The following is a 27,811-nucleotide window of genomic DNA, read 5'->3' on the forward strand; positions in this document are numbered from 1 at the left end:
GTGGGATGGATGTGTGGAAGGAGGGATGGATTTAAACTACTTAATCAATGGTAATGACTTTATATTATTAAACAAAACATGGTGATATGCTTTTTTGCATTGTTATCTGTGGATGGGATGGTTTTCCTAGTCAGACCCACCTACCACTGGGGTACAGTGGAAGATAAGGAATGTAAAAACAAAGTCATTAATATTTATATTCCAACACCCAAAGCAGAACTTTGTGGCAAGACAACAGACTTGAAATGGCAGAATCTGTAGATTCTGTTACCTTTCTTTGCATATCATGAACCAACTCTTTAAGTCCCAGATCTTGACCTTCATTCCTGTGATGCTAAGTTGCAGGCTCCTCCCCTAAAGGAGGAAGTCAGGAAGTGACAGGTTGGAAAAGCTCAAGGCTGTCCCCATATTGCATCAAGTAGACTGTGGGAAGAAGGGTGACAAGGCAACAGAAAGGGCACGTAAAAAGCTATGGGCCTGATCTCCCTTGGCTGGGCTAGGTCTGAGACAGTGAGGCCAGAGAGATGGCCAAGGGTAAACTGTGGGCAGGGGTGCTGGTTTGCACACAGACCAGTCTTGGCACACAGAGAAGACTGCCCCAAAGTCTGCCCCAGCACCTCTGGGAAGTTAGCAGAGCCACAGCAAGTCAGCAGCTATTTTTCCTGAGTAGCTCTTCTTTCCCAGGATGGGAAGGTTCCTAGCACTTAGCAGTTTCCACATGGCCTGGGGATAGGGACTTGCTATGAAGCCTCCCCTTACAAAAGGCAAAGGTCTGAATGGAGCACGTGGCAGGGAAGCCATAGGGTTTAATTTCTGGCAATATGGGGTGGGGCATCCAGAAAGGCCTAGAGACCCTGACCCAGCTGAGAAGGGCCCCTGGTCACCACTTCGAATTCACTAGGGCAGAGTGACTGGCATGGCCTATGTGGCTCCAACAATCCCTGCATGCCAGGGAATGAGTGATCCAAAAGCAGGGACTGAAACCAGCCCCAGGAAGCAGCTACATCTTAAACAGACTTTTCATTATGAAAACAGTTCAAACTGCCGGGCGCGGTGGCTCACGCCTGTAATCCTAGCGCTTTGGGAGGCCGAGGAGGGCAGATCATCTGAGGTCAGGAGTTCGAGACCAGCCTGACCAACATGGAGACACCCCATTTCTACTAAAAACACAAAACTGGCCGGGCATGGTCGCTATTTGGGAGGCTGAGGCAGGAGAATCACTTGAATTCAGGAGGCAGAGCCAAGATCATGCCATTGCACTCCAGCCTAGGCAACAAGAGTGAAACTCCATCTCAAAAAAAAAAAAAAAAAAAAAGGAAAAGAAAGAAAGAAAAGAAAAGAGTTCAAATCAGAAACAACTACAATATTGCTCAGTGAGAGTGGGTAGCAACTTGTAAGGACCACAGAGCCACTGTCAAAAATAAAGAACACAGCATTTCCCCTCTACATTTCAGTGCAGTTGATAATTCCGAAAGCCTCTATACTACCATTTTTGAATATCAATATAAGTACTTATGGCTCACAAAAGAAAGCAATCTCATAAGATTGTCAAATAACAAAACTAAGCCAAAATATATTTGGGGATAAAAAAGTTTTTTTGTTTGTTTTTGTTTTGTTCTTGAGACGGAGTCTTACTTAGCCGCCCAGGCTGGAGTACAGTGGTGCGATCTCAGCTCACTGCAACCACTGTCTCCTGGATTCAAGTGATTCTCCCAAATCAGCCTCCCGAGTAGCTGGGATTACAGGCACCCACCATCATGCCCAGCTAATTTTTGTATTTTATTAGAGACGGGGTTTCACCATGTTGGCCAGGCTGGTCTTGAACTCCTAACCTCAGGTGATCCACCCGTCTTGGCCTCCCAAAGTGCTAGGATTACAGGCATGAGCCACTATGCTTGGCCAAAAAAAAGTTTTGATACAGCATCAGTTATCAGCCCAATCTATTTCTTCAGTTTTAATTTTTAATTGACAAGAATTGTATATATTTATGGGATACAACAGGATGTTTTGATATATGCATACATTGTGGAACGATTTTAGAATGACTATGTATACATTGTCAAGCGATCATATCAAACTAACATATCCATCACCTTCCATACTTATCATTTTTTTACAGTGAAAACATTGAGAGTCTATTCTTTTAGTAATTTTGAAATAGATACTACATTATTATTAACTATAGTCACCGTGCTGTGCAATCGACATGGAAAAGTCAGTCCTCCTATCTAACTGAAGTTTTGTACCCTTTGGTCAACATCTGCCCCAGTCCTCTCCCACAGCTACCTGCCAAGCCTGTGGTTACCACCTTTCTACTCTCTACTTCCCTAAGTTCCACTTTCTAAGTTCCACTTTCTAAGATTCCCACATGTAAGTGAGATCATGTAGGATTTCTATTTCTGTGCCTCGCTTATTTCACTTAGCAAAAGGTCCTCCAAGTTTATCCATGTTGTTGCAAATGACATTATTTCCTTCTTTTTCAAGACTGAATAGTATTCTATTGTGTGTGTATATATATACATATATATGTGTGTGTGTGTGTGTATATATATATACACACCATATTTTATTCATTCATCTGTTGATGGACACTTCCGTTGATTCCATATCTCAGCTATTGTGAATACTGTAATGCAGGGGTTTTCAACCCCCACGCCACGGACTGGTGCTCATCCATGGCCTGTTAGGAACCAGGCCACACAGTAGGAGGTGAGCGGTGGGTAAGTGAACATTACCGCCTGAGCTCCACCTCCTGTCAGATCAGTAGTGGCATTAGATTCTTACAGGAGCGTGAACCCTATTGTGAACTGCACATGTGATCTAGGTTGTGTGCTCCTTGTGAAAATCTAATGCCCAGTGATTTGTCACTGTCTCCCATCACCCCCAGATGGAACCGTCTAGTTGCAGGAAAACAAGCTCAGGTCTCCCACTGATTCTACATTATGGTGAATTGTATAATTATTTCATTATTTATTACAATGTAATAATAATAAAGTGCACAATAAATAATGTGCTTGAATCATCCTGAAACCATCCCCCTACCCCAGTCCGTAGAAAAACTGTCTTCCATGAAACAGGTCCCTGGTGCCAAAATGGTAGGGGACCGCTGCTGAAATTAACATGAGAGTGCAGATATCTCTTCAACATACTAATTTCAATTCTTTTGAATAGATACCTGAAGTAGGATTGTTAGGTCATATGGTAATTATATTTCTAGTTTTTGGAGGAAACTCCATATTGTTGTATGGCTGTACTAATTTACATTTCCACCAGCAAAGTACAAGGGTTACCTTTTCTTTATATCCTCATCAATACTTATCTTTCATCTTTTTGCTAATAGCCATTCTAACAAGTAGCAGGTAATAGCTGACTGTGATTTTAATTTGCATTTCTCTCATGAATAGTAGTATTGACCACTTTTTGCAGAAACCTGTTGGCTATTTGTATGTCTTTGACAAATGTCTATTTAAGTTCTTTGGCCATTTTAAAATCAGGTTTTCTTCCTATCGTGTTGTTTCAATTCTTTATATATGTTGGCTATTAACATCTTATCAAATGTGTGGTTTATAAATAATTTTTACCACTCTGTGTGTTGTCTCTTCATTCTGTTAATTATTTCCTTTCTTGTGCAGAAGCTTCTTAGTTTGATGTAATCTCATTTGTCTTTTTTCGCTTTTATTGCTTGTGCTTTTGGGGTCATTTCCATAAAAATCATTGCCTAGACCAATGTTATATAGATTTCCCCCTATGTTTTCTTCTAGAAGTGTACAGCATAAATTCACACATTTAAGTCTTTAATCTATTTTTCATTTGTTTTTGTATATGGTGTGAGATAGGGGGGTCCAATTTCATTCTTCTGCTTGAAGATACCCAGTTTCCCAGCACCATTTAAAGACTGCCCATTTTGTATATTTTTCAAGTCCATGTTGAAGGCACTAAGCCATATTTCCTCTCAAATAAATAAAAGTACATGTATTTTGAATTTCCACATAAACTGACAAAACCATAGGCTACTTCAACTATTTGGCTTTCTTCTTAAAATATCAACATAACACACTCTTATTCAAGATAGTACTGGAAGTCCATGCCAAGCAATCAGGAAAGAGAAAGAAATAAAAGGCATCCAATTAGGAAAACTATCTCTCTTCACTGATACGATTCTATACCTAGAACATCTCAAAGGCTCCTGGGACTGATAAGTGACTTCAGTAGAGTTTCAGGCTACAAAATTGATGTACATAAATCAGTAGCACTTCTGTACACCAATAATGTTCAGGAAGAGAGCCAAATCAAGAACACAATCACATTTACAACAGCCACACAAAAAACAAAATACCTAGGAATACATCCAACTAGAGAGGTGAAAGGTATCTACAAGGACAACTACAAAACACTGCTGAAAGAAATCATAGAAGACACACACACAAAAATGGAAAAACATGGATTGGAAGAATGAATATCGTTAAAATGGCCATACTGCCCAAAGCAATCTACAGATGCAGTGCCATTCCTATCAAGCTACCATTGTCATTTTTCACAGAACTAGAAAAAACTATTCTAAAATTCATATGGAATAAAAAAAAGAGCCCAAATAGCCAATGCAATCCTAAGCAAAAGGAACAACGCCAGAGGCATCATATTCACTGACTTCAAACTATATTATAAGGCTACAGTTACCAAAACAGCATGGTACTGTTACAAAAATAGACACGAAGACCAATGGAACAGAATAGATAACCTAGAAATAAAGCTGCACACCTAAACCCATCTGATCTCTGACAAAATCAACAAAAACAAGCAATGGGGAAAGGACTCCCTATTCAATAAATGGTGCTGGGATAACTGCCTAGCCAATATACAGAAGAATGAAACATACCCTTACCTTTTACCATTTATAAAAACCAACTCAAGATTGATTAAAGATTTAAATGTAAGACCTCAAACTATAAGAATACTAGAAGAAAACCTAGGAAGCACCATTGTGGACATTAGCCTTGGCAAACAAAAATTATTACTAGGCCTTCAAAAGCAATTGCAGCAAAAACAAAAACTGACAAGTGGGACCTAATTAAACTAAAGAGTTTCTGGACAGCAAAATAAATTATCAACAGAGTAAAGAGACAAACTACAACATGGGGGAAAATATTTGCAAACAGTACATCTGACAAAGGTCTAATAACCAGAATCTATACGGAACTTAAACAATTGAACAAGAAAAACAAAACAACCCCGTTAAAAAATGGGCAAAATACATGAACAGACACTTTTCAAAAGAAGACACACAAGCAGCCAATAAACATATGAAGAAATGCTCAACATCACTAATCATCCAAGAAATGTAAATCAAAACTCCCATGAGTTATCATCTGACACCAGTCAGAATGGCTATTATTAAAATGTCAAAAGACAACAGATGCTGGCAAGACTGCAGAGAAAAGGGAATGCTTGTACACTGTTGGTGAGAATACAAATTAGTTCAGCCACGGTGTAAAGCAGTTTGAAGACTTCTCAAAGAACTTAAAATAGAACTACCATTTGACCCAGCAACCCCATTACCGGGTATACTTCCAAAAGAAAATAAATTGTTCTGCCAAAAAGACACATGCACTCATATGTTTACTGCAGCAGTATTCACAATAGCAAAGACCTGGTGATGTGGTTTTGCTGCATCCCCACCCAAATCTCATCTTGTATTGTAGCTCCCATAATCCCCACATGTCATGGGAGGGACCCATTAGGAGGTAACTAAATCATGGGGGTGGGTTTCTCATGTGCTGTTCTTTGTGATAGTAAATAAGTCTCAAGAGATCTGATGGTTTTATAAAGGGCAGTTCCCACACACACTATCTTGCCTGCTGCCATCTAGGACATGCATTTGCTTCTCCTTCACCTTCTGCCATGATTGTGAGGCCTCCCCATTCATATGGAACTGTGAGTCCATTAAACCTCTTTTTCTTTATAAATTACCCTGTCTAGGGTATTTCTTCATAGCAGTATGAAAATGCACTAATATAAATAAAACCAACCTAGAGACCCATTAATGGTGGACTGGATAAAGAGAATGTGGTACATATATATCATGAAATACTATGCAGCCATAAAAATAATGAAATAATGTCCTTTGTAGCAATACTGTTGCAGCTGGAGGCCATTATACTATGTGAATTAACACAGGAACAGAAAACCAAATACTGCATGTTCTTACTTATAAGTGGGAGCTAAACAATGGGTACTTATGGACAAAAAGATGGCAACAATAGACACTGTAGACTACTGGATGAGGGAAAGAGGGAGGGCAAGGGCCAAAAAACTCTTGGGTACCATGCTCAGTACCTGGGTGACGGGATCATGCATACCCCAAACCTTAGCATCAAGCAATATACCTAGGTAAAAAACCTGCACGAGTACCCTTTGAATCTAAAATTAAAGTTGAAATTATTTTTTAAAATCATCAAAGTAAAAAGAAACAAAAAACAAAAACTCTGCGCTACAGTAGGCCTTAGAAAAATTCCCTTAGAGGGGCCCGGATCATTCCAATAAATGTGATCTTTTGATGACATTTGGTTACAAGGCGAACCATGAAATTAGTTGACTCATGGAGGCCTGTTATAAACAAAACATATCAACTTCAACTAACTGGGATTTAGGTGCAAATGCTAAGCTTGAATTCTAAGTCTTGGGTTAGTTTCAGTGATGAAGCTGAGAACTAGAGATGTGAGGTGCCCAACGTCCAAACTTCCAAACTGGGTGTGTTGCTCTAATACTTGTGAGGCCCAGTGATGGAATCTGCCCCTTCCCTAACCAGACCAGATGGACACACCACTTCCCTGAGGACCACAGGCTGCTGGGACAATGCCCCCAACTCCTCCACTGTCAGCAAGAAGTATTCCCAGCCAGAGATTATTGATAATCTCCTATTTCCTTAATCTTCCGCACTAATTCCCAGCAGGGCAGAGAAGCTTGCTTTCTTAGGCATAAGTGATAAACGTGTGTGTGCTCTAGAAGGCCTCTCACACAGAGGGGAAGAACTTGCACTTAGCTGTACCTCTGGAACTAGGATGTAGGAAAATGAGCCTTTTAAACTGCTAAAACAATACTAAAAATCAAAGTGAGGAAGACTAGAACCTATAAAAGTAAGATGGCAAATTGTATTGGTCATGCTTTGCTCCCTATTGTAGCCATGGTAGAAGAAAATTGGCAACATTTCTAAATACTACCATATATTCCTAAGCCTACAAAGACAACCTCAACTGAAATTCCTCACAGTCATTCTTCTACCAGAAAACAATAACAGGATAAGGTGTAAACTTCCTCAACTGATTTTAATAAGTCTTAAAGCAAATGCTTCATTTTTATAAAATGAAAGTTAGCTACTTCTTGGCAAAAGGAGAACCAGACAAGCCCTTGGGACCTGCACACAGTTTACGAGGATATGGCTTAGTTCAGATACACTTAATTGGAGCCAGGCTTAAAGTTATTTACCCCTTTTTTTTTGTTTTGTTTTTTAAGATGGAATCTCACTCTATCACCGAGGCTGAAGTGCGGTGGTGCGATCTTGGCTCACTGCAACCTCAGCGTCCCAGGTTTCAAGCAATTCTCCCACCTCAGCCTCCTGAGTAGCTACAGGCATGCACCACCATGCTTGGTTAATTTTTGTATTTTTCTTTTTTGGTAGAAGTGGGATTTCATTATGTTGGCCAGGCTGGTCTCAAACCCCTGACCTCAAGTGATCTCTCCACTTTGGCTTCCCAAAGTGCTGGGATTATAGGCATGAGCCACTGTACCCCACCTTATCCTTTAAACTACTGCAAATCCACTCAAAAAAAAAAAAAAAGAAAAGCCTTGACAAGTTTAGTATAGAAATTTTAGTTAGAATATTTGCTTATTCCTGACTGTACACCAAACAAAGCTTGGTAATAATTCTCCTTTTGTAAAGCTTTTACTGGTAGAGAAACACTGAAAGTTAGGCAGTTCTCCAATAAATGAGTTAGTTGCAGAACTATAACATATATGTTTTATTCTGTCGTGATTGGTTTCTTAGAACACCAAACACCCTTTATAAAACACCAGCTCATTCCCTAACTCTGCAGGTCATACAGACTTTTGAATGTGATTGTCAAAGTCTGGCATCTAAATCACTGAGGGCTAACGGCTGGTTAAAATTTAGACGTCAGGGCCTCAGTCTATACTTAAATAAAGCCCCATGAGGTAGAGCCCAGGAATTAGCACTATTAAAAAGTGCTGCAGGTAACTGCTATGCAAATTAAATTTGATGACCACTGTTTTAGTAAAACACAATTTTATCTAGTCAAGGGGGGACTTTGATGCGGCTATTCAGAAAGGGACCTAGGATTATTTTATAAAGTATCTATCTATCTATGTTTCCTTATCTCCAAACAAAAACACTTAACAATAAAATGTACCACTTAAGCTGAAATTGTACAATACGTGCCTTCATTGACTCCAGGGTGAAAATGTCTATCACTAATCTTATCCCCAAAGCAAATCTTAATCACTATATGACAGTATTTAAAATACAGTATTTTGATAACCTATCTGAAAAATGCAAATAGCTAGAACCAGGGCTTGCTTATCTGCTTAAAAAGACAATGTCTGATTTAGAAACTCTCAAGTGTTAAGTATTTTTTATTACATGAGTGAAAAGAATAGTATATAAAGTAAATTTCACTTTTGTCATAAGCATCACTTATCCTGGGGGAATTCAGCTAAAGCAAATTATGCACTTTGCATCACTTACTATGGAATATTATTTACTTTTATTCACATACCATGTTCATGTCATTTCCAGTTTTACTGAGAACAGTTCCATTTGCATGTCTGTTTATACAATTAGACTTTTAATGTGACGAATGATGGACACTAGCTAGGTCATACGGCCAGGACAAAGATTTCCCTTGATAGCTCTTACTTGTCAATACAAATGACAGAAGAAAATGTCCCCAGGGGGAAAAAAGAAGGCCTTCAGCAGATTTTTACTAGGAAAAAAGTCGATAAAATGAAAAAAGTTTAGGAAGGAAAATAAATGATCAGTAATTATTATTCTCATATTCTTGTGGAATAGACAGCAATGTATAATTGAGAGAAGGGGAGCTTCCTAGTACTTGGTACTTAGGACATGACCTCCAGCATGGTACTCTAGTCATCGACCAAGCCTATCTCTGCATTTTATAAAAGAATGGAAACTGAGGCTGAAAAAAGACAGTGATTAATCAGGGGGAACACATCCAGTGTTGGAGTCAAATTTCCTGCCCACACTCCCAGAACTGCTAAATTTTGGTAGAAGCCCATGTTTTCCGCAGAATTTCATAACTCTATGAAAACAGTATATGGTAACGATTTTTCTTCTTAAGGAATATTTTAGTATATAAGAGACATGATTTTAGCCATTAAAGTTTTCCATTTAATTATGTGATCATCTCCTAATATTTCCTCAAATATTTTAATATTTAATATTTTAAAACATCTACAGATTACAAAAGCAATATAAAAATGTTGTACCTTACAGAGAAGCAGTCACAGAATTATAAATCCTAAAAATAAATCATAGACAATGCCACCCCACCAGCAACCACTCATGCACCCTCCAATGCAAACCTTTATTTACCCAAATACACAGAATTTGTCAGATACAGGGTTATAAGTGGATGCATGTCCTGTTTAGGGCACCTGGTAATTAGCATAATGGCCTCCTGGGCCCTGCCTCAGAATGCTGGGTGGCATGTATCACAGATTCATCTGGGAAGCAGCTTCCACTCACCAGGGAACCAAGGACAAAGGAGCTGGCAGGCTTCAGGGGAGTAGCTGCCCAGTCAACAGTGTATTAAGGACAGCCATTAGTTGCCACAATCAGCTAATTAGCTCAACAAATGCAAAACCTAAATCATTAAATAAAGTGGCCCTGATTGCACTGCTGACTTCTGATTTGGTGTCACTAACCCAGCAGAGTGAGAATGAGGTAGTTCCACAAAAAACAAAAAACTGTCCACATTGGGAAAATGATATGGGATGGGATTTCATTTTCATGAAAGTTGAGCCCTGCCAGGAAGTTTCATTGACAAAAAAAAAAAAAAAGTGGAGGTGCCAGGGAGACCTCTGTGTTTATGCTTTGAAATTTAAATCAATTTAAATATAAATTGCTCTCCCCTTTTGTCATTACGAGAAGGAAATAAAATGTGGGTTTCAGATCTCTGGTGTGTAAATGGTCATTAACTTTCATTTGACCTTGGGTACGGGACTAATATTGGATTTATGCACAGGGTACACTCATTATGCTCATCTAGTTTCCTCACAAAAAACATGTTCCCAGGAGCTGCAATGCTGGAAGCTGCTTCTTAGCTCTCAACTAGAAAACTTGATTCTCTCTTTAATGCCTCTCCCCCGCCTCACACCCACCTCTCTGCTCAATGTCTCAGGAAACTGTTTCTCCAGGCTTAGCAATGTGTATAAAACATGAGCAAGAAGAAGTAGGACTCTGAAGAGCTTAAAATCATTGTCCTGGACCACACAAGACCAGACGGTAACCTGCTCTGGGCAACATCACCTTACTGGCACCATCAGTGTTCAGTTCTTCTTCCCAGTATTAAATTCCCTACGACAGGAACAAGCTTCCACTTACAGCAATCCAATTAGCTTTGTCTACTAAGTGTTACACAGCTTGACTGAAGTGCCCCACGTATTTTTGAAAACCAAGACCTCAAAAACCTTGGATTCTGGAGTATGCGCTGCTGTAGTTATAATTATTCACCTCCTTGGCAAATGTTTCACTTACTATCTTAATGGACATGACCATATTGAAGGATTAAAAAGAAAATCATCTTGCCTTGCTTTCTGATTTTCTTAATTCTAAACAGTTCTCAGGGTTAAAGGAATCTAACTTCTTATATTTACTACTCTCAGATCTCCTGCTCATCAGGAGAAATCTGTGAAAAGGGCTATTTTCTTTTATAGTATGCCATTGAATGGTTATTTATCATTTCGACTTAATAGCTCTAATTACAAAAGATAGTGCCATGGGACTTTTTTTAAAGGCAATTTTCTTTGTATCCCAGTGGGAGAGTTAGAAAAAATTTACAAAGCATCTGCTGAATGCATTTTCAATTATTCCTGGGCTTTACCAGTGCTATTACTTTCTTGATTGTAAGAATTTTACATTTTCAAATATGCTTTAACTTTACAATGCATTAAGAATTACTGTTTTAAGATTCTTATGATGGTTTTATCTCACTTAAAAAAAAAAAAAGAAAGATACAACCCATCAAACATTGAACTGATCACTGCTCAACAAGAACATGCACCGGTGGAGACAGGATGTGAATATACAAAATTTGTCAGCAAGCAGGGACAGAAGAACTATCTCTGGAAATGTTAGAACAAGGAGTTATTATAGCACTGGAGAAGGAGACAGATTTTACAAACTTCAACAATCAGCATGGTGTTAGGCAAAGCTCTCTCTTTTGGGGAAAACATCCCAGGAATCATCAATTAGGAAGACAAGAATGTTGTGTTGATTATTTTAGGGGAAAACACATGACACTTCTTTCCTCTTGGCTGACAAATGCTAAACAACACATTCAGTGGGGTTATCAGACAATCGGTGTTGGCCTGTGCTGACCACAAATGAGAGTGATGGGCGCTGCCGGACACAGTATCGAGGATGTGGTAAAAGAAAAGAAAAGGACAGAAACAAACCATCTGGAAAAATCAATTCTGAGAGGATCCCGGTCCATCCTTTGAGAGGCTGTGAAAGTCTTGGGAAATGTACATGGTTGAAAATATCACCAAAAAATAACCATAAACTTTTAATTACTTAAATACAGCCAACAGACTCCTCTTATAATGTAGCATTTTTTAGTGTAAACACTCTTTATTAGAACACTCAGCAATTAGATGGAAAGAAGATCAAAAGGAGATCATTCAAAATAATATCTCTATCAGCTTGAGGAGATTTTGGGCTGAGATGATGGGGTTTTCTAGATATACAATCATGTCATCTGCAAACAGGGACAATTTGACTTCCTCTTTTCCTAATTGAATACCCTTCATTTCCTTCTCCTGCCTGATTGCCCTGGCCAGAACTTCCAACACTATGTTGAATAGGAGTGGGGGGAGAGGGCATCCCTGTCTCGTGCCCGTTTCCAAAGGGAATGCTTCCAGTTTTTGCCCATTCAGTATGATATTGGCTGTGGGTTTGTCATAGATAGCTCTTATTATTTTGAGATACGTCCCATCAATACCTAATTTATTGAGAGTTTTTAGCATGAAGGGTTGTTGAATTTTGTCAAAGGCCTTTTCTGCATCTATTGAGATAATCATGTGGTTTTGTCTTTGGTTCTGTTTATATGCTGGATTACATTTATTGATTTGCATATGTTGAACCAGCCTTGCATCCCAGGGATGAAGCCCACTTGATCATGGTGGATAAGCTTTTTGATGTGCTGCTGGATTTGGTTTGCCAGTATTTTATTGAGGATTTTTGCATCAATGTTCATCAAGGACATTGGTCTAAAATTCTCTTTTTTGGTTGTGTCTCTGCCAGACTTTGGTATCATGATGATGCTGGCCTCATAAAATGAGTTAGGGAGGATTCCCTCTTTTTCTGTTGATTGGAATAGTTTCAGAAGGAATGGTATCAGCTCCTCTTTGTACCTCTGGTAGAATTCGGCTGTGAATCCATCTGGTCCTGGACTCTTTTTGGTTGGTAAGCTATTGATTATTGCCTCAATTTCAGAGCCTGTTATTGGTCTATTCAGAGATTCAACTTCTTCCTGGTTTAGTCTTGGGAGGATGTATGTGTTGAGGAATTTATCCATTTCTTCTAGATTTTCTAGTTTCTTTGCGTAGAGGTGTTTGTAGTATTCTCTGATGGCAGTTTGTATTTCTGCGGGATCGGTGGTGATATTCCCCTTGTCATTTTTTATTGCATCTATTTGATTCTTCTCTCTTTTCTTCTTTATTAGTCTTGCTAGCGGTCTATCAATTTTGTTGATCTTTTCAAAAAACCAGCTCCTGGATTCATTAGTTTTTTGAAGGGTTTTTTGTGCCTCTATTGCCTTCAGTTCTGCTCTGATCTTACTTATTTCTTGCCTTCTGCTAGCTTTTGAATGTGTTTCCTCTTGCTTTTCTAGTTCTTTTAATTGTGATGTTAGGGTGTCAATTTTAGATCTTTCCTGCTTTCTCCTGTGGGCATTTAGTGCTATAAATTTCCCTCTACACACTGCTTTGAATGTGTCCCAGACATTCTGGTATCAGAGAAATGCAAATCAAAACCACAATGAGATACCATCTCACAACAGTTAGAATGACCATCATTAAAAAGTCAGGAAACAACAGGTGCTGGAGAGGATGTGGAGAAATAGGAACACTTTTACACTGTTGGTGGGACTGTAAACTAGTTCAACCATTGTGGAAGTCAGTGTGGCGATTCCTCAGGGATCTAGAACTAGAAATACCATTTGACCCAGCCATCCCATTACTGGGTATCTACCCAAAGGATTATAAATCATGCTGCTATAAAGACACATGCACACGTATGTTTATTGCGGCACTATTCACAATAGCAAAGACTTGGAACCAACCTAAATGTCCAACAACGATAGATTAGATTAAGAAAATGTGGCACATATACACCATGGAATACTATGCAGCCATAAAAAATGATGAGCTCATGTCCTTTGTAGGGACATGGATGAAACTGGAAACCATCATTCTCAGCAAACTATCGCAAGGACAAAAAACCAAACACCACATGTTCTCACTCATAGGTGGGAATTGAACAATGAGAACACATGGACACAGGAAGGGGAACATCACACACCGGGGACTGTTGTGGGGTGGGGGGAGGGGGGAGGGACAGCATTAGGAGATATACCTAATGCTAAATGACGAGTTAATGGGTGCAGCACACCAACATGGCACATGAATACATATGTAACAAACCTGCACGTTGTGCACATGTACCCTAAAACTTAAAATATAATAATAAAATTTAAAAAAACATAAAAAATAATATCTCTATAGCTTTTTAAGATAACTTAAATTTCTTCCGAAAAAATTAAACACATATTATCAGAAAGGTAAAGGAAATTTGAGACAGCAATAATTATATTAAGCAAGTCAGCCTGTCTTTGCTGGCCCTTAATTTTGTTACTAACGTCCATTCTAAAATCCCATTTGTCATGCATTCTCCTAAATATTAGCTATGTATTCACCAAAGGATCAAGGTAAAGTCTAATATGGTGCTACATTAAAAGAAGAACCTGTCAACTAAAAATAAAAAGTAAAAATTTATAAGACCATAAAAGCAGACGCTATTCCACAGGTATAAAGGTTATTTTTTTCTTCTACACATGGAAAAGGGAAAGCCTTATTTATACTGTTAAAAATATTCTATCATGAATTTCATTTCTTGTGACAAAGCAACATGAATATCTTGTATTTAGAATATTCTGCTCCAAAGTAGCATATGCCTTTTCACTGGTGTCCAGTTTCAAACCTCACAAATGCCTCACGTGGTGAGTCCTGCTAACATGTGACTGCTCCCAATATTACATACATATACTTGAAAAGGGGGCTTAAAACCTCTAAGTTTTCCAAAATCGTGTTACTGGTGATGCGATTGTTACTCACAGTAGATCTGGAAAGCTGGGACTTAAGACAAAGGGTAATTAAAAGAAAAAAAAAAAAAAAGGCCAGGCGTGGTGGCTCACACCTGTAATCCCAGCACTTTGGGAGGACAAGGCGGGTGGTTCACCTGAGGTGGGGTGTTTGAGACCAGCCTGACCAAGGTGGAGAAACCCCGTCTCTACTGAAAAAAAAAATTAGCCAGGTGTGGTGACACATGCCTGTAATCCCAGCTACTTGGGAGGCTGAGGCAGGAGAATCGCTTGAACTCAGGAGGTGGAGGTTGCAGTGAGCTGAGATCGCACCATTGCACTCCAGCCTGGGTGACGAGCAAAATTCCGTATCAAAAAAACAAAAAAAAAAAAACAAAAAAAACAAACCCTTCAGATTGTCTCACAGAGCAGTCCTCAACCTTTCTGGCACCAGGGAACAGTTTCATGGAAGACAATTTTTCCATGGACCTGGAGAGGAAGGGGGAGATGGGATGGTTTTGGGATAAAATTGCTCCACCTCAGATCATCAGGCACTAGATTATCATAAGGAGCACACAACCTAGACCCCTTGCATGTGCAGTTCACAACAGGGGTCGCGCTCCTGTGAAAATCGAATGCTGCCACTGATCTGACAGGTGGTGGAACTCAGGGGGTAATGCTTGCTTGTTGCCACTCACCTCCTACTGTGCAGCCCACTTCCCAATATGCCACGGACAGGCACCAATCCATGGCCCAGGGATTGGGGACCCCAAGTCTAACAGGTCCACCTTGATTACCAGATCCTGGGGTTTCCTACTTGAATGTTTTACCTGGAGTTCACTGTCATGGCAAATAAGAGTTACCAGGTTGTTGAAACCATATGCCCACCCCAAATGCCTATTTAAGCTTGAATGTAGGATTCTAAGGTCATATAGGATATATTCTTTGAACATAGGAATCAAAGATGTATCCTACATGTTCTTAGAAAAAACAATTTAACGTAAAACATTGGCTTCTCTCTTATCCATTCTAGCCACTTTTTTTTTTTTTTTTTAATTATACTTTAGGTTTTAGGGTACATGTGCACAATGTGCAGGTTTGTTACATATGTATCCATGTGCCACGTTGATTTCCTGCACCCATTAACTCGTCATTTAGCATTAGGTATATCTCCTAATGCTGTCCCTCCCCCCTCCCCCAACCCCACAACAGTCCCCGGAGTGTGATGTTCCCCTTCCTGTGTCCATGAGTTCTCATTCTTCAATTCCCACCTATGAGTGAGAACATGCGGTGTTTGGTTTTTTGTCCTTGCGATAGTTTACTGAGAATGATGTTTTCCAGTTTCATCCATGTCCCTACAAAGGATATGAACTCATCCTTTTTTTATGGCTGCATAGTATTCCATGGTGTATATGTGCCACATTTTCTTAATCCAGTCTATCGTTGTTGGACATTTGGGTTGGTTCCAACTCTTTGCTATTGTGAATAGTGCCGCAATAAACATACGTGTGCATGTGTCTTTATAGCAGCATGATTTATAATCCTTTGGGTATATACCCAGTAATGGGATGGCTGGGTCAAATGGTATTTCTAGTTCTAGATCCTTGAGGAATCGCCACACTGACTTCCACAATGGTTGAACTAGTTTACAGTCCCACCAACAGTGTAAAAGTGTTCCTATTTCTCCACATCCTCTCCAGCACCTGTTGTTTCCTGATTTTTTAATGATGGCCATTCTAACTGGTGTGAGGTGGTATCTCACTGTGGTTTTGATTTGCATTTCTCTGATGGCCAGTGATGATGAGCATTTCTTCATGTGTTTTTTGGCTGCATAAATGTCTTCTTTTGAGAAGTGTCTGTTCATGTCCTTTGCCCACTTTTTGATGGGGTTGTTTTTTTCTTGTAAATTTGTTTGAGTTCATTGTAGATTCTGGATATTAGCCCTTTATCAGATGAGTAGGTTGCAAAAATTTTCTCCCATTCTATAGGTTGTCTGTTCACTCTGATGGTAGTTTCTTTTGCTGTGCAGAAGCTCTTTAGTTTAATTAGATCCCATTTGTCAATTTTGGCTTTTGTTGCCATTGCTTTTGGTGTTTTAGACATGAAGTCCTTGCCCACGCCTATGTCCTGAATGGTATTGCCTAGGTTTTCTTGTAGGATTTTAATGGTTTTAGGTCTAACATTTAAGTCTTTAATCCATCTTGAATTAATTTTTGTATAAGGTGTAAGGAAGGGATCCAGTTTCAGCTTTCTACATATGGCTAGCCAGTTTTCCCAGCACCATTTATTAAATAGGGAATCCTTTCCCCATTTCTTGTTTTTGTCAGGTTTGTCAAAGATCAGATAGTTGTAGATATGCGGCATCATTTGTGAGGGCTCTGTTCTGTTCCATTGATCTATGTCTCTGTTGTGGTACCAGTACCATGCTGTTTTGGTTACTGTAGCCTTATAGTATAGTTTGAAGTCAGGTAGGGTGATGCCTCCAGCTTTGTTCTTTTGGCTTAGGATTGACATGGTGACGCGGGCTCTTTTTTGGTTCCATATGAACTTTAAAGTAGTTTTTTCCAATTCTGTGAAGAAAGTCATTGGTAGCTTGATGGGGATGGCATTGAATCTATAAATTACCTTGGGCAGTATGGCCATTTTCACGATATTGATTCTTCCAACCCATGAGCATGGAATGTTCTTCCATTTGTTTGTATCCTCTTTTATTTCATTGAGCAGTGGTTTGTAGTTCTCCTTGAAGAGGTCCTTCACATCCCTTGTAAGTTGGATTCCTAGGTATTTTATTCTCTTTGAAGCAATTGTGAATGGGAGTTCACTCATGATTTGGCTCTCTGTTTGTCTGTGATTGGTGTACAGGAATGCTTGTGATTTTTGTTCATTGATTTTGTATCCTGAGACTTTGCTGAAGTTGCTAATCAGCTTAAGGAGATTTTGGGCTGAGACGATGGGGTTTTCTAGATATACAATCATGTCATCTGCAAACAGGGACAATTTGACTTCCTCTTTTCCTAATTGAATACCCTTTATTTCCTTCTCCTGCCTGATTGCTCTGGCCAGAACTTCCAGCACTATGTTGAATAGGAGCGGTGAGAGAGGGCATCCCTGTCTTGTGCCAGTTTTCAGAGGGAATGCTTCCAGTTTTTGCCCATTCAGTATGATATTGGCTGTGGGTTTGTTGTAGATAGCTCTTATTATTTTGAGATACGTCCCATCAATACCTAATTTATTGAGAGTTTTTAGCATGAAGGGTTGTTGAATTTTGTCAAAGGCCTTTTCTGCATCTATTGAGATAATCATGTGGTTTTTGTCTTTGGTTCTGTTTATATGCTGGATTACATTTATTGATTTGCGTATGTTGAACCAGCCTTGCATCCCAGGGATGAAGCCCACTTGATCATGGTGGATAAGCTTTTTGATATGCTGCTGGATTCGGTTTGCCAGTATTTTATTGAGGATTTTTGCATCAATGTTCATCAAGGATATTGGTCTGAAATTCTCTTTTTTGGTTATGTCTCTGCCAGGCTTTGGTATCAGGACGATGCTGGCTTCATAAAATGTGTTAGGGAGGATTCCCTCTTTTTCTATCGATTGGAATAGTTTCAGAAGGAATGGTACCAGTTCCTCCTTGTACCTCTGGTAGAATTCGGCTGTGAATCCATCAGGTCCTGGACTCTTTTTGGTTGGTAAGCTATTGATTATTGCCACAATTTCAGAACCTGTTATTGGTCTATAAAAATAATAATGTTTTAAAAAGCTAAACACAATAAGCTAGCTGGGCACCATGGCTCACATCTGTAATCCCAGCACTTTGGGAGGTCAAGGCAGGAGAACTGCTTGAGCCCAGGAGCTTGAGACCAGCCTGGGCAACATAGCAAGACCCCATTTCTACCAAAAAAAAAAAATTAAAAATTATCTGGGCATGGTGGCACATGACTGTAGTCCCAGTGACTCGGGAGGCTGAGGTGGGAGGATCACCTGACTCTGGGAGGTAAAGATTGCAGTGAGCCATGATCACACCACTGCACCCCAGCCTGGGTGACAGAATGAGACTGTCTCAAAACAAAACCAAAACCAAAAACACAATAGGCTAAACCATTTTATACATTTTGATATATCATATATATTGTAATATCTTAATAAAATATTTTGGTACATGAAGAACACTTTAACCTGAATTCCTGGCTGGTTTACCATAGAAAGAGGGAAAAAATGCTATTACCCACAACTTGAAGAGTTTATGAGTTTTCAATTCATTCCTTTCAATTTCCAGGAACAAAAGCAGAATAAGAAAGCCTTTTCACAAGTTATATATTTACTCTCATTATCTTGAAAATTACTAATCAAGAGTGGGAATGTGGCTGGAAATGCCAGAGACCAGGTGTTGGAAAACCTGAGTTTGCATTCTGCCTGCAGACTTTCTAGCCTGTGTGAGTCTCAGGGTGGCACCTCCGCTCTAAATCTTGTGATTGAAACAGTGCAAACAATTCTTTCTGGGGTGATCACATTACTCTTGCTTGCCCAGCAGCCATTCTCCCCTCTGCTGGTGTTCTTTGTAGAGCCATGAATTTTGCTTGTGCGGGGTTGACTTGACCTGTCTACCTCCCCCTGCCATTCTCCTGCTGCTCCAGAGGTGGGCACTTCATCCTTCCAACAAGATCACTTAGCAAAGCTTCTTTTGGGGCTATCAGGACAACCCTCACTGAGACTGTTAAACTCTACAGAGTCCTTGAGGCAAAGAATTCCCTTTTTGGTTTTCAGTTAGTTTTTCTGTCACATGCACCTAAAATAATCCTGAATAAAATAGTCCCAAGGTCGTGACTGAGGTGAATCAATGTAAAAAGTGAAAACATTGTTATAATAGGATTTTTAAATATTAGAGCTGGAAGGAATCACTGAGGTTACAAGATTTTACACCAGCCCCTGCAAGACACAAATGAAATCACAAAGCTAAGGTCGCAAAGACATGTAATGGCAAAAATAAAACAGAGCCTGGAGCCCCTTCTTTCCTTTTCAAACTTTAAAATCCCAGATACTTTAGTTTTAAAACACTTAACTAGCTATGGGCTAAAGACAGAGAGTGAAATTTTAATGCTGCCAAGGAGATTTACCACAATGAGATTTCTGGCTTTCCAGAAATAGAAGCCCACCATGGCACAAATTTCATATGATCTAAAGATAATGAGAGCTAAAAGTGCTTTGGACTCCCTGGAAAAGGGAAGTAACACATCTCCCAAGACACTAATGAGCCAACATTAGCAGGAGAATAAGCAATCCAACAACAAGAAAGAAGTGCAAGGATATCTGTGCAAATTTCTGCAAATTTTACGAAGCCTTAAAATGCTATTCACATCCACTAAGGTTCGCTCTTAGGGTAGAAAACTGTTCAAAGGCACATCCTAATGGCCTTTTAGAAAATTACAACAAATAGACTTTCTACTAAGCTACTGCCTTTAATTATTTATAAAACCTACAATGATTGGCAGTTACTTTTATTTCTGTTTGTAGAGTCGGCTGAAACCAAAAATTATTTACATTAATGCTCATTTTAATAACCTCTTGCAGTTAGACATAAATCTGGCAGGACCACCTGAGCCCTAATTAACAGTTTTACTACAAGACATAAGATAGTAGGGTAATCAATTCCTTCTGTCAAGCTCCAGATGTGCCAGCTATCATTTTAAATACTTTTTTATTTGATGTATATTAGCTTATTTTTCTTCTCCTTTAAAAAATATTCAAAATAGTTTTAAAAATAAGAAGCATACATAGAAAACACCATTCAGCAGCTGGAACTCTACTTAATTAAGGCCATGCTTAATGGTTCTGCATTTGATCACCTCCTAAAATCACAATAAGTTTACCTTTCTCTGACACTCACCGACTCATTAATGCATTCTATTTATGAAACATATGCTATGATTTTAAAACAGCAGGGGACATACTTGTCCTTGCTCACTATTGCAACCTGTGCCTTACACTGCATTCAGCATATAGTTTGTGCCCAGCTAGAGTTTGATAAAGGAACGAATGAATACAATACCTATGACTTAGGCTCTTTTGTACCTTGCCATTGTTACTTTGCATCCACACTCTATGCCAACTCAAGCATTGAGAATGCACAGTGAATCAGGCAGGTTGTCTCTAATATTTCCATATTTGAATTCTTTGAATACAGTAATATATATCTTGTTGGTTATTTTTACCCCTAGATTGTTTCCCAAATTTATTGTAGTTCAGGGTGGGGAGGGGTTGTAAGAAAGAAATGTCTTTGTTTTTTCCTAATACAATCTTCTTCATTTATATTGCTCTTCTAATCAGAAAACATTATATTTAATTAAAGTCAGGGGCAAAATAAGAATGACAACTATCATTGATATTATTCAAACTTATACTGCAAGGCTCTAATGAAATATTATAATATGGGGAAAAAGGAATTATATGCATTGGTAAACACAGACAAAACAGTCATCATTGATAGATGATGAATTTGTCCATGTGGAAAATCCAAGAATTTTTAAGGAAGCTATTAGAACTCATTGGAGTTAAACAATTTTGAGGGACACAAAATCGAAAATTCTCATACAACAAAAAAAGAGCCAACTAGAAGAAATAATAGATGTAGATACAGATAAACTGATTCTGAAGTTTTTATGGGGAGGGAAAAAACTGAGAAATAGTCAACACAAGATTGAAAGTGAAGAACAAAGTTGGAAGGCAGACACTACCCAATTTCAATACTTAACGTAAAGGTACAGCAATCAAGACAGTGTGGCATTGTTGAAAGAATAGACAAATAGGCCAGGTGCGGTGGCTCACGCCTGTAATCTCAGCACTTTGGGAGGCCGAGGCAGGCAAATCACCTGAGGTTGGGAGTTTGGGACCAGCCTGACCAACATGGAGAAACCCTGTCTCTACTAAAAATACAAAATTAGCCGGGCATGGTGGCACCTGCATGCCTGCAATCCCAGCTACTCAGGAGGCTGAGGCAGGAGAATCACTTGAACCAGGGAGGCGGAGGTTGTGGTGAGCCAAGATCGCGCCATTGCAACAGAGTGAGACCCTGTCTCAAAAATAATAACAATAATATTAATCCTATAAAAATGGATTTTACATACAGCTACGGTAATCAATATTGTAGTATTGATGGATACCAATGGAATCTGTTCAGTGGAACAGAACAAAGAACTCAGAAATACTCCCATACAAATATGCCCACATGACTTTTGACAGGTGCAAAAGCAATTGGAGGAAAGATGGTCTTTCCAACAAATGGTGCTGAGATGACTGAACATTCAGAGGCCAAAAAAAAGAGAAACTTGACCTAAGTCTCATACCTTATATCAAAACTAACTCAAAGTGATCATGGACTTAAATGTAAAACACAAAACTAAAACTTTTAGGGGAAGAAAAGGCATAGAAAATATTTGGACTCTAGAGCTAGGTAAATAGTTCTTTGATTTAACCCCAAAGCATTAAAAGACTCATTAAAAATTAATAAATTGGACTTTATAAAAATTAAAACCCTTTGATCTGTGAAAGACTCTGTTGAGAGGATGAAAAAGACAAGCTACAGACTAGAAGAAAATATTTGCCAACCAGTCCTTATCAACAAAGGACTACTACCTAGAATACATAAAGAACTCTCAAAATTCAACAACAAAAAACAAGCAATTCAATTAAAAAATGGGCAAAAGGCATCAACAAACAATTCACCAAAAACAACATTCAGATGGCAAATAAGCACTTGAGAAGATCAACATTATTAGCCATCAGGGAAATGCAAATAAAAACGACGACGACACACTACACACCTATCAGAATGGCCAAAATTAAAAATAATAATAATAATGATACTAAATGCTGGCAAGGATGCAGCGAATCTGAGAGAATCTGGAGCACTTATACATGGCTAGTGAGAATATAAAAATGGCACAGCTACTGTGAAAGATAGTTTAGCTGTTTCTCAAAAAACTAAACATATAAACATAGAACACAGCAATTGTACTCCTGAGTATTTATTCCAGAGAAATGAAGATAGGCTCACATACACAAAAAACCCTAAATAGGAATGTTTGTAGTAGCTTCATTCAAAATAGCCAAAGAACTGGAAACAACCCAGATGTCCTTCAACTGGTGAATGGTTAAAAGCATTACGGTACATTCATGCCACGGAACACTATTCAGCAATAAAAAAGAAAGCACTCAGCCTGAGCAATACAAAAAAATAAACAAAATTAGCTAGGTGTAGTGGTGTGCATCTGTAGTCCCAGCCACTCAGGAGACTGAGGTGGGAAGACTGCTTTAGCCTTCCTTGGTCAAGGCTGTAGTGAGCTGAGATCGTGCCACTGCACTGCAGCCTGGGCGAGAGAGTGAGACCCTGTCTCAAAACAAACAAACAAACAAACAAAAACAAGGAAAAAGCTATTGATATATCCAACAACCTGAATGAAGCTTCAGAAAATCATGCCATGTGAAAAGAGCCCATTTCAATAGGTTACATACTGTCTGATTCTATTTGTATAATATTTTTGAAATGACAGAAATAGAGAACAGATTAGTGATTGCCAGGAATTAAGAAGAGAAAAGAGGTAGTGGAAAGTCAGTGTAGCTATAAAGGAGCAACATGAGGGATCGCTGTGTTGATGAAAATGTTAATGTTCTGGTTGTGATACTGTACTGTAGTTTTGCAAAATGTTATCATTGGGGGAACTTCCATAAAAGATACTCTGGATCTGTCTGTATTATTTATTACAATTGTGTGCAAATCTACAGTTATCTCAAAAGAGCATATATAAGATGATCCTTTTATTAAATCAGCAGCATATTAATATATAATACCTGTGTATTAATTTTAAAAATTTGGTGGCTGGGTGCAGTGGCTTACGCCTATAATCCCAGTAGTTTGGGAGACAGAGGCGGGTGGATCACCTGAAGTCAGGAGTTCAAACCCAACTTGGCCAACATGGCGAAACCCTGTCTCTACTAAAAATAAAAACATTAGCCGGGTGTGGTGGTACATGCCTGTATTCCCAGCCACTAGGGAGGCTGAAGCAGGAGAATTGTTTGAACCTGGGAGGCGGAGGTTGCAGTGAGCCGAAATTGCGCCACTGCACTCCATTCTGGGCGACAGAGCGAGACTCCATCTCAAAAAAACAAAAAACAAAAAACAAAAAAAAAGAGAAAAAGAAAAAAGAAAAAAAAATTGGAAATAGCCAAAATACAAAGAATTAAAATTAAAACTAAAAATTAAAAAATGTTTGGAAATAAAATAAGAGTATTAGTGATTATATTGATGAGATGATACATAACTTTCAAATTTCTTCTTCATACATTCATGTATTACAAAAGCTTTTTTCAATGAGCATGCTCTACTATGATAGCAAGAAAAAATACAGCTATTTTCATCATGAAAAAGAGAATACATGCTACTGTATACAACTTTTTTCACTGAAAAAATTACTATATTAATTCTTCCAAACATCATTTTAAAAGCTGTTTAATATTCCAATGCACTGATCTACCAATTTTATTATTTCCTTATCATAAGGAATTAAGGATTGTTTCTACTTTCTGTTAAAAAAATGCAACAGATATTCTTCTATCTTAATCTTCACATGCATCTCTGATTATGTCCTACAGCCAGACCTCCAGTCATATAAACCTATTGGATTACAGAGTTACTGGAATATACTGAACAACTGCTTTCCTGAAAAACCATGAATTTATGTCCCCATCATTAGTATAAGTGTATGAGATCATTTTACTCTGTCCCTGAGCAGTTGCCAAAATTGTATTCACATTCCAAACTCCACTGATCAAGTAAGGAAAACAGACATGCTAATCTCATACAGTGACATCACAACATAATAAAATTGACTTCATACCAGTCTTTGACATTATACAATCTAACATGTACGGGTCTTGCTTGCTCATCTTCATCTCCCTCCACCTGCAGAAAGTTGAAACTTCTTCATCTGACATTGCAAAGCTACCTCTCTCAGCCTCATTCACTTGCCTCCTTGCAGTCTCTCAAACCCATCTGGCACAATGTGTCCACCCAAATACTCTGTGGATAGCCACAGGACTCACTCCCTCACCAACTTCAGGTCTTGGCTCAAAAATCTCTAAATCAGAGGCTTTCCAATCCCACTCCATGTAAATCAGCCACCCCTTCTCCAGCCTCCCTAGCTGTATTTATTTGCTCTTTCTCTGGCAATGACGTGCTATAACTTTTTTATCACTTCTCTACTTTATTCTGAAATTTAAAAAAATCAAATCCTATCCTTCAAGACACTGTCATCCCAACTTGTACGGACTGTACATTTGTCTCTTTATCATGACAAGAATCAAGATCAGCTCCAGCACAATTTATTTCTACGCCCTCCCTCCTACAATCTTTTTTTTAGAGTTACTTTTTTGATAAATAATAATTGTATATATTTGTATGGTACACGATATTTTAATACATGCAAATATTGTGTAATAATCCAATCAGGGTAGTTGGGATATCCATCACCTCAAACATATATTATTTGTATTGAGAACATTTCAAATCTTCTTTTCTAGCTATTTTGCAATATACAATAAATTATTGATAACTATAGCCACCATACTGTGCTATTGAACAGTAGAGAATTTACTCCTCTATCTAACTGTATTTTCGTACCCATTAACCAACTCTTCATCCCTCCTACCCTTGCCAGCCTCTAGCAACCATCATTCTACTCTCTATCTCAATGAGATCAACTTTTCTCGCTGCCACATATGAGTGAAAACATGCAGTATTTGTCTTTCTATGCCTAGCTTATTTCACTTAACATAATGTCCTCCAGGCTTATCTATGATGCTACAAATGATGGGCTTTATTCTTTTTCATGGCTGAACAATATTTCATCGTGTATATGTGCCAAATTTTCTTTATCCATTTATCTGTTGATACATACTTAAGTTGATTCCACATCTTGCCTATTGTGAATAGTGCTGCAATAAATATGGGAGTGCAGATATCTCTTTGATACACTGATTTCCATGGGATTGCTGAATCCTATGGTAGTTCTATTTTTACATTTTTGAAGAACCTCCATACTGTTTCCTATAGTGGCTGTACTAATTTACATTCCCACCAACAGTGTATGAGAGTTTCCCTTTTTCCACATTCTTGCCAGCATCTATTATTTTTTGTGTTTTTGATAACAGCCATTCTAGCTGGGATGAGGAGAAATCTCAATGTGATTTTGATTTGCATTTCCCTCCTGCAAGCTTTATTGATGTCCTTTCTCTACATTGGCCTCCACCTCTGCAAATATAATGCTGTTCACTGGGGAGCCTTATTCATGCCGCCCTCTGTTCAATACCCAAGATTGCTATTCCTTACATCCTCCTCCCCACTACCTTTATAGCTTCCAGTCTCTATGTCCTCAACATCTGCCAAAGCAACAAAGAAAGTCATATGAATGTAATAAGCTAATTCACACTAAGGTCTTTTGGTTCAAATAGTAACTGAGAAAAAATCAAATTCTTAGGGTTTCTAACTGGAAAAAGAAAGATATAAAATGTACAGTTTGTGTTCCTGAGACATTTCCATTCCATTTTATTTCTTCAAGTTTGGTCATCACTTTGATTTTGTCATAGTCTTTCTGCCTGAAATGTCTTATTCTAGTTTAACATTATCCAAGAAGTACCTCCCTTCTGATTTTCATTCCATTCAGCATTGACCTCCTCCCTCCGAAGGGAGGTGCAGCAAAGAATGCCTCCTACTGACATTCCTCCCATCTAAGCAAGCATTTTTCTATTTCAGTGAGTCTACATTTCATATTGGATTCTAGCAGATTATGTTTTTTCTCCTTTAAAATGTATTTGAAAGCCCCCTTTTCCTTTCCACATGTTACTTCCACAGATTATATCCTATAGGTATGAGGAATCAGACCTATCAAGCAATCCTAGGAATAATGTCTGCTTTGAAATCTCATTAAGCAATTCAATTATTTTTAGAAGAAACTACTTTGAGATTTTTTTAAAGCCTTATAAAAAAGACCACCTCTATAGTACCCATTGTCCTTTGTCATTAAGATACATAATACAAGGTGATCGGCTTACTTTGTCATGTACTTAGATCCTTATATGATTGCAATGGACTTCAAACATATTTTTAAATTTAAATTTCATTTTTTCTTGAAATCAAAAATAGATTAGAGCAAAGCAGTGACATTTTATCTTAAAGAACTACATATAACATCCTGTGCTATTCTGATGGTAGAACAAATGATTTTTAAAAACAAATGGTATAATTCTTTGCATTCTACACCACAACTTCCTGAGATACACTCAACTGCACACTACCAGATGATATGTGAAATACCCCCAAAGAATTAGAATCTTCCTCCAGCCCCATAAAAGACGACTTACCAGACTTCCTTGCTTTCAAAGCAATAACAGCTGCTAGCTCTCTCTGCATCTAATAAAATATTAGAGGGGGAAATCAAATTAGAAGAAGAAAAATGTAGGCATCAAAAGCAGTATTTTTTTCTTAGATATCCAACCCAAATCAGAGCTGTTGCAATTAAACCTAAGTTTGCTGCCAGCACTTTTTTGATTTTTGCTTGTTTTTAGTACATGGAAAAACCTCTGCATTGAAACTTTTAGAAGAATCATATTGAATTACTTTTTTAAAAGTTAGACAGTTACCAGAATGTATACATTGTAAAACACTGGTATTTACCCTGTGATGATGGGAAGTACCTAAAAAAAACTATATAATATTCAGATATAATACAATTATGAATTATTAAAATATACATGATACCATAATAAAGATGAAATATACAGAAATTCTAGTAAAGTTGATATAGGTACTCCTGGTTTAATTGGACCTCTGCTCAAATATAATGAATGTTCACTGCAAGTCTGACAGGTTTACAGCAACCATTTTGGATAATATGCCACATAAAAGCAAGCATCATCAATGCATAGGGCAGGTGAAATGGGAATAGACTAGATGACCTTTAAAATCCTAAATGTCTTAAACCCTACTTACTTGTCCAAAGTTTTTAGCACTTAATCTCACTCTCATCCTTCCCACTTTGAATACTTAAATCCTTCCGTGAAAACATTTTCAAAGCAGAACACGAAACAGTGACAAAAATGATAAGCACAGTCACTTTCAAAGATAACATGAAGGTATCAATAAAAATTCC

At 38.3% G+C, this 27,811-nt stretch overlaps 1 protein-coding gene across 1 annotated transcript in view; it reads right to left on the bottom strand.

Annotated features, from left to right (window-relative positions):
- RAPGEF5 (Rap guanine nucleotide exchange factor 5) overlaps window positions 1-27,811 on the bottom strand; it is a 241,341-nt gene that overhangs the window by 123,787 nt on the left and 89,743 nt on the right. The window contains exon 7 of the mRNA XM_003252640.4: window positions 27,024-27,072. Coding sequence (XP_003252688.2) covers window positions 27,024-27,072 — 49 coding nt within the window. The remainder of the gene's footprint in view (window positions 1-27,023; window positions 27,073-27,811) is intronic.

This window comes from Nomascus leucogenys, chromosome 11 (genome assembly GCF_006542625.1).
Source record: "Nomascus leucogenys isolate Asia chromosome 11, Asia_NLE_v1, whole genome shotgun sequence".
In the NCBI taxonomy this organism is placed as follows: Eukaryota; Metazoa; Chordata; class Mammalia; order Primates; family Hylobatidae; genus Nomascus; species Nomascus leucogenys.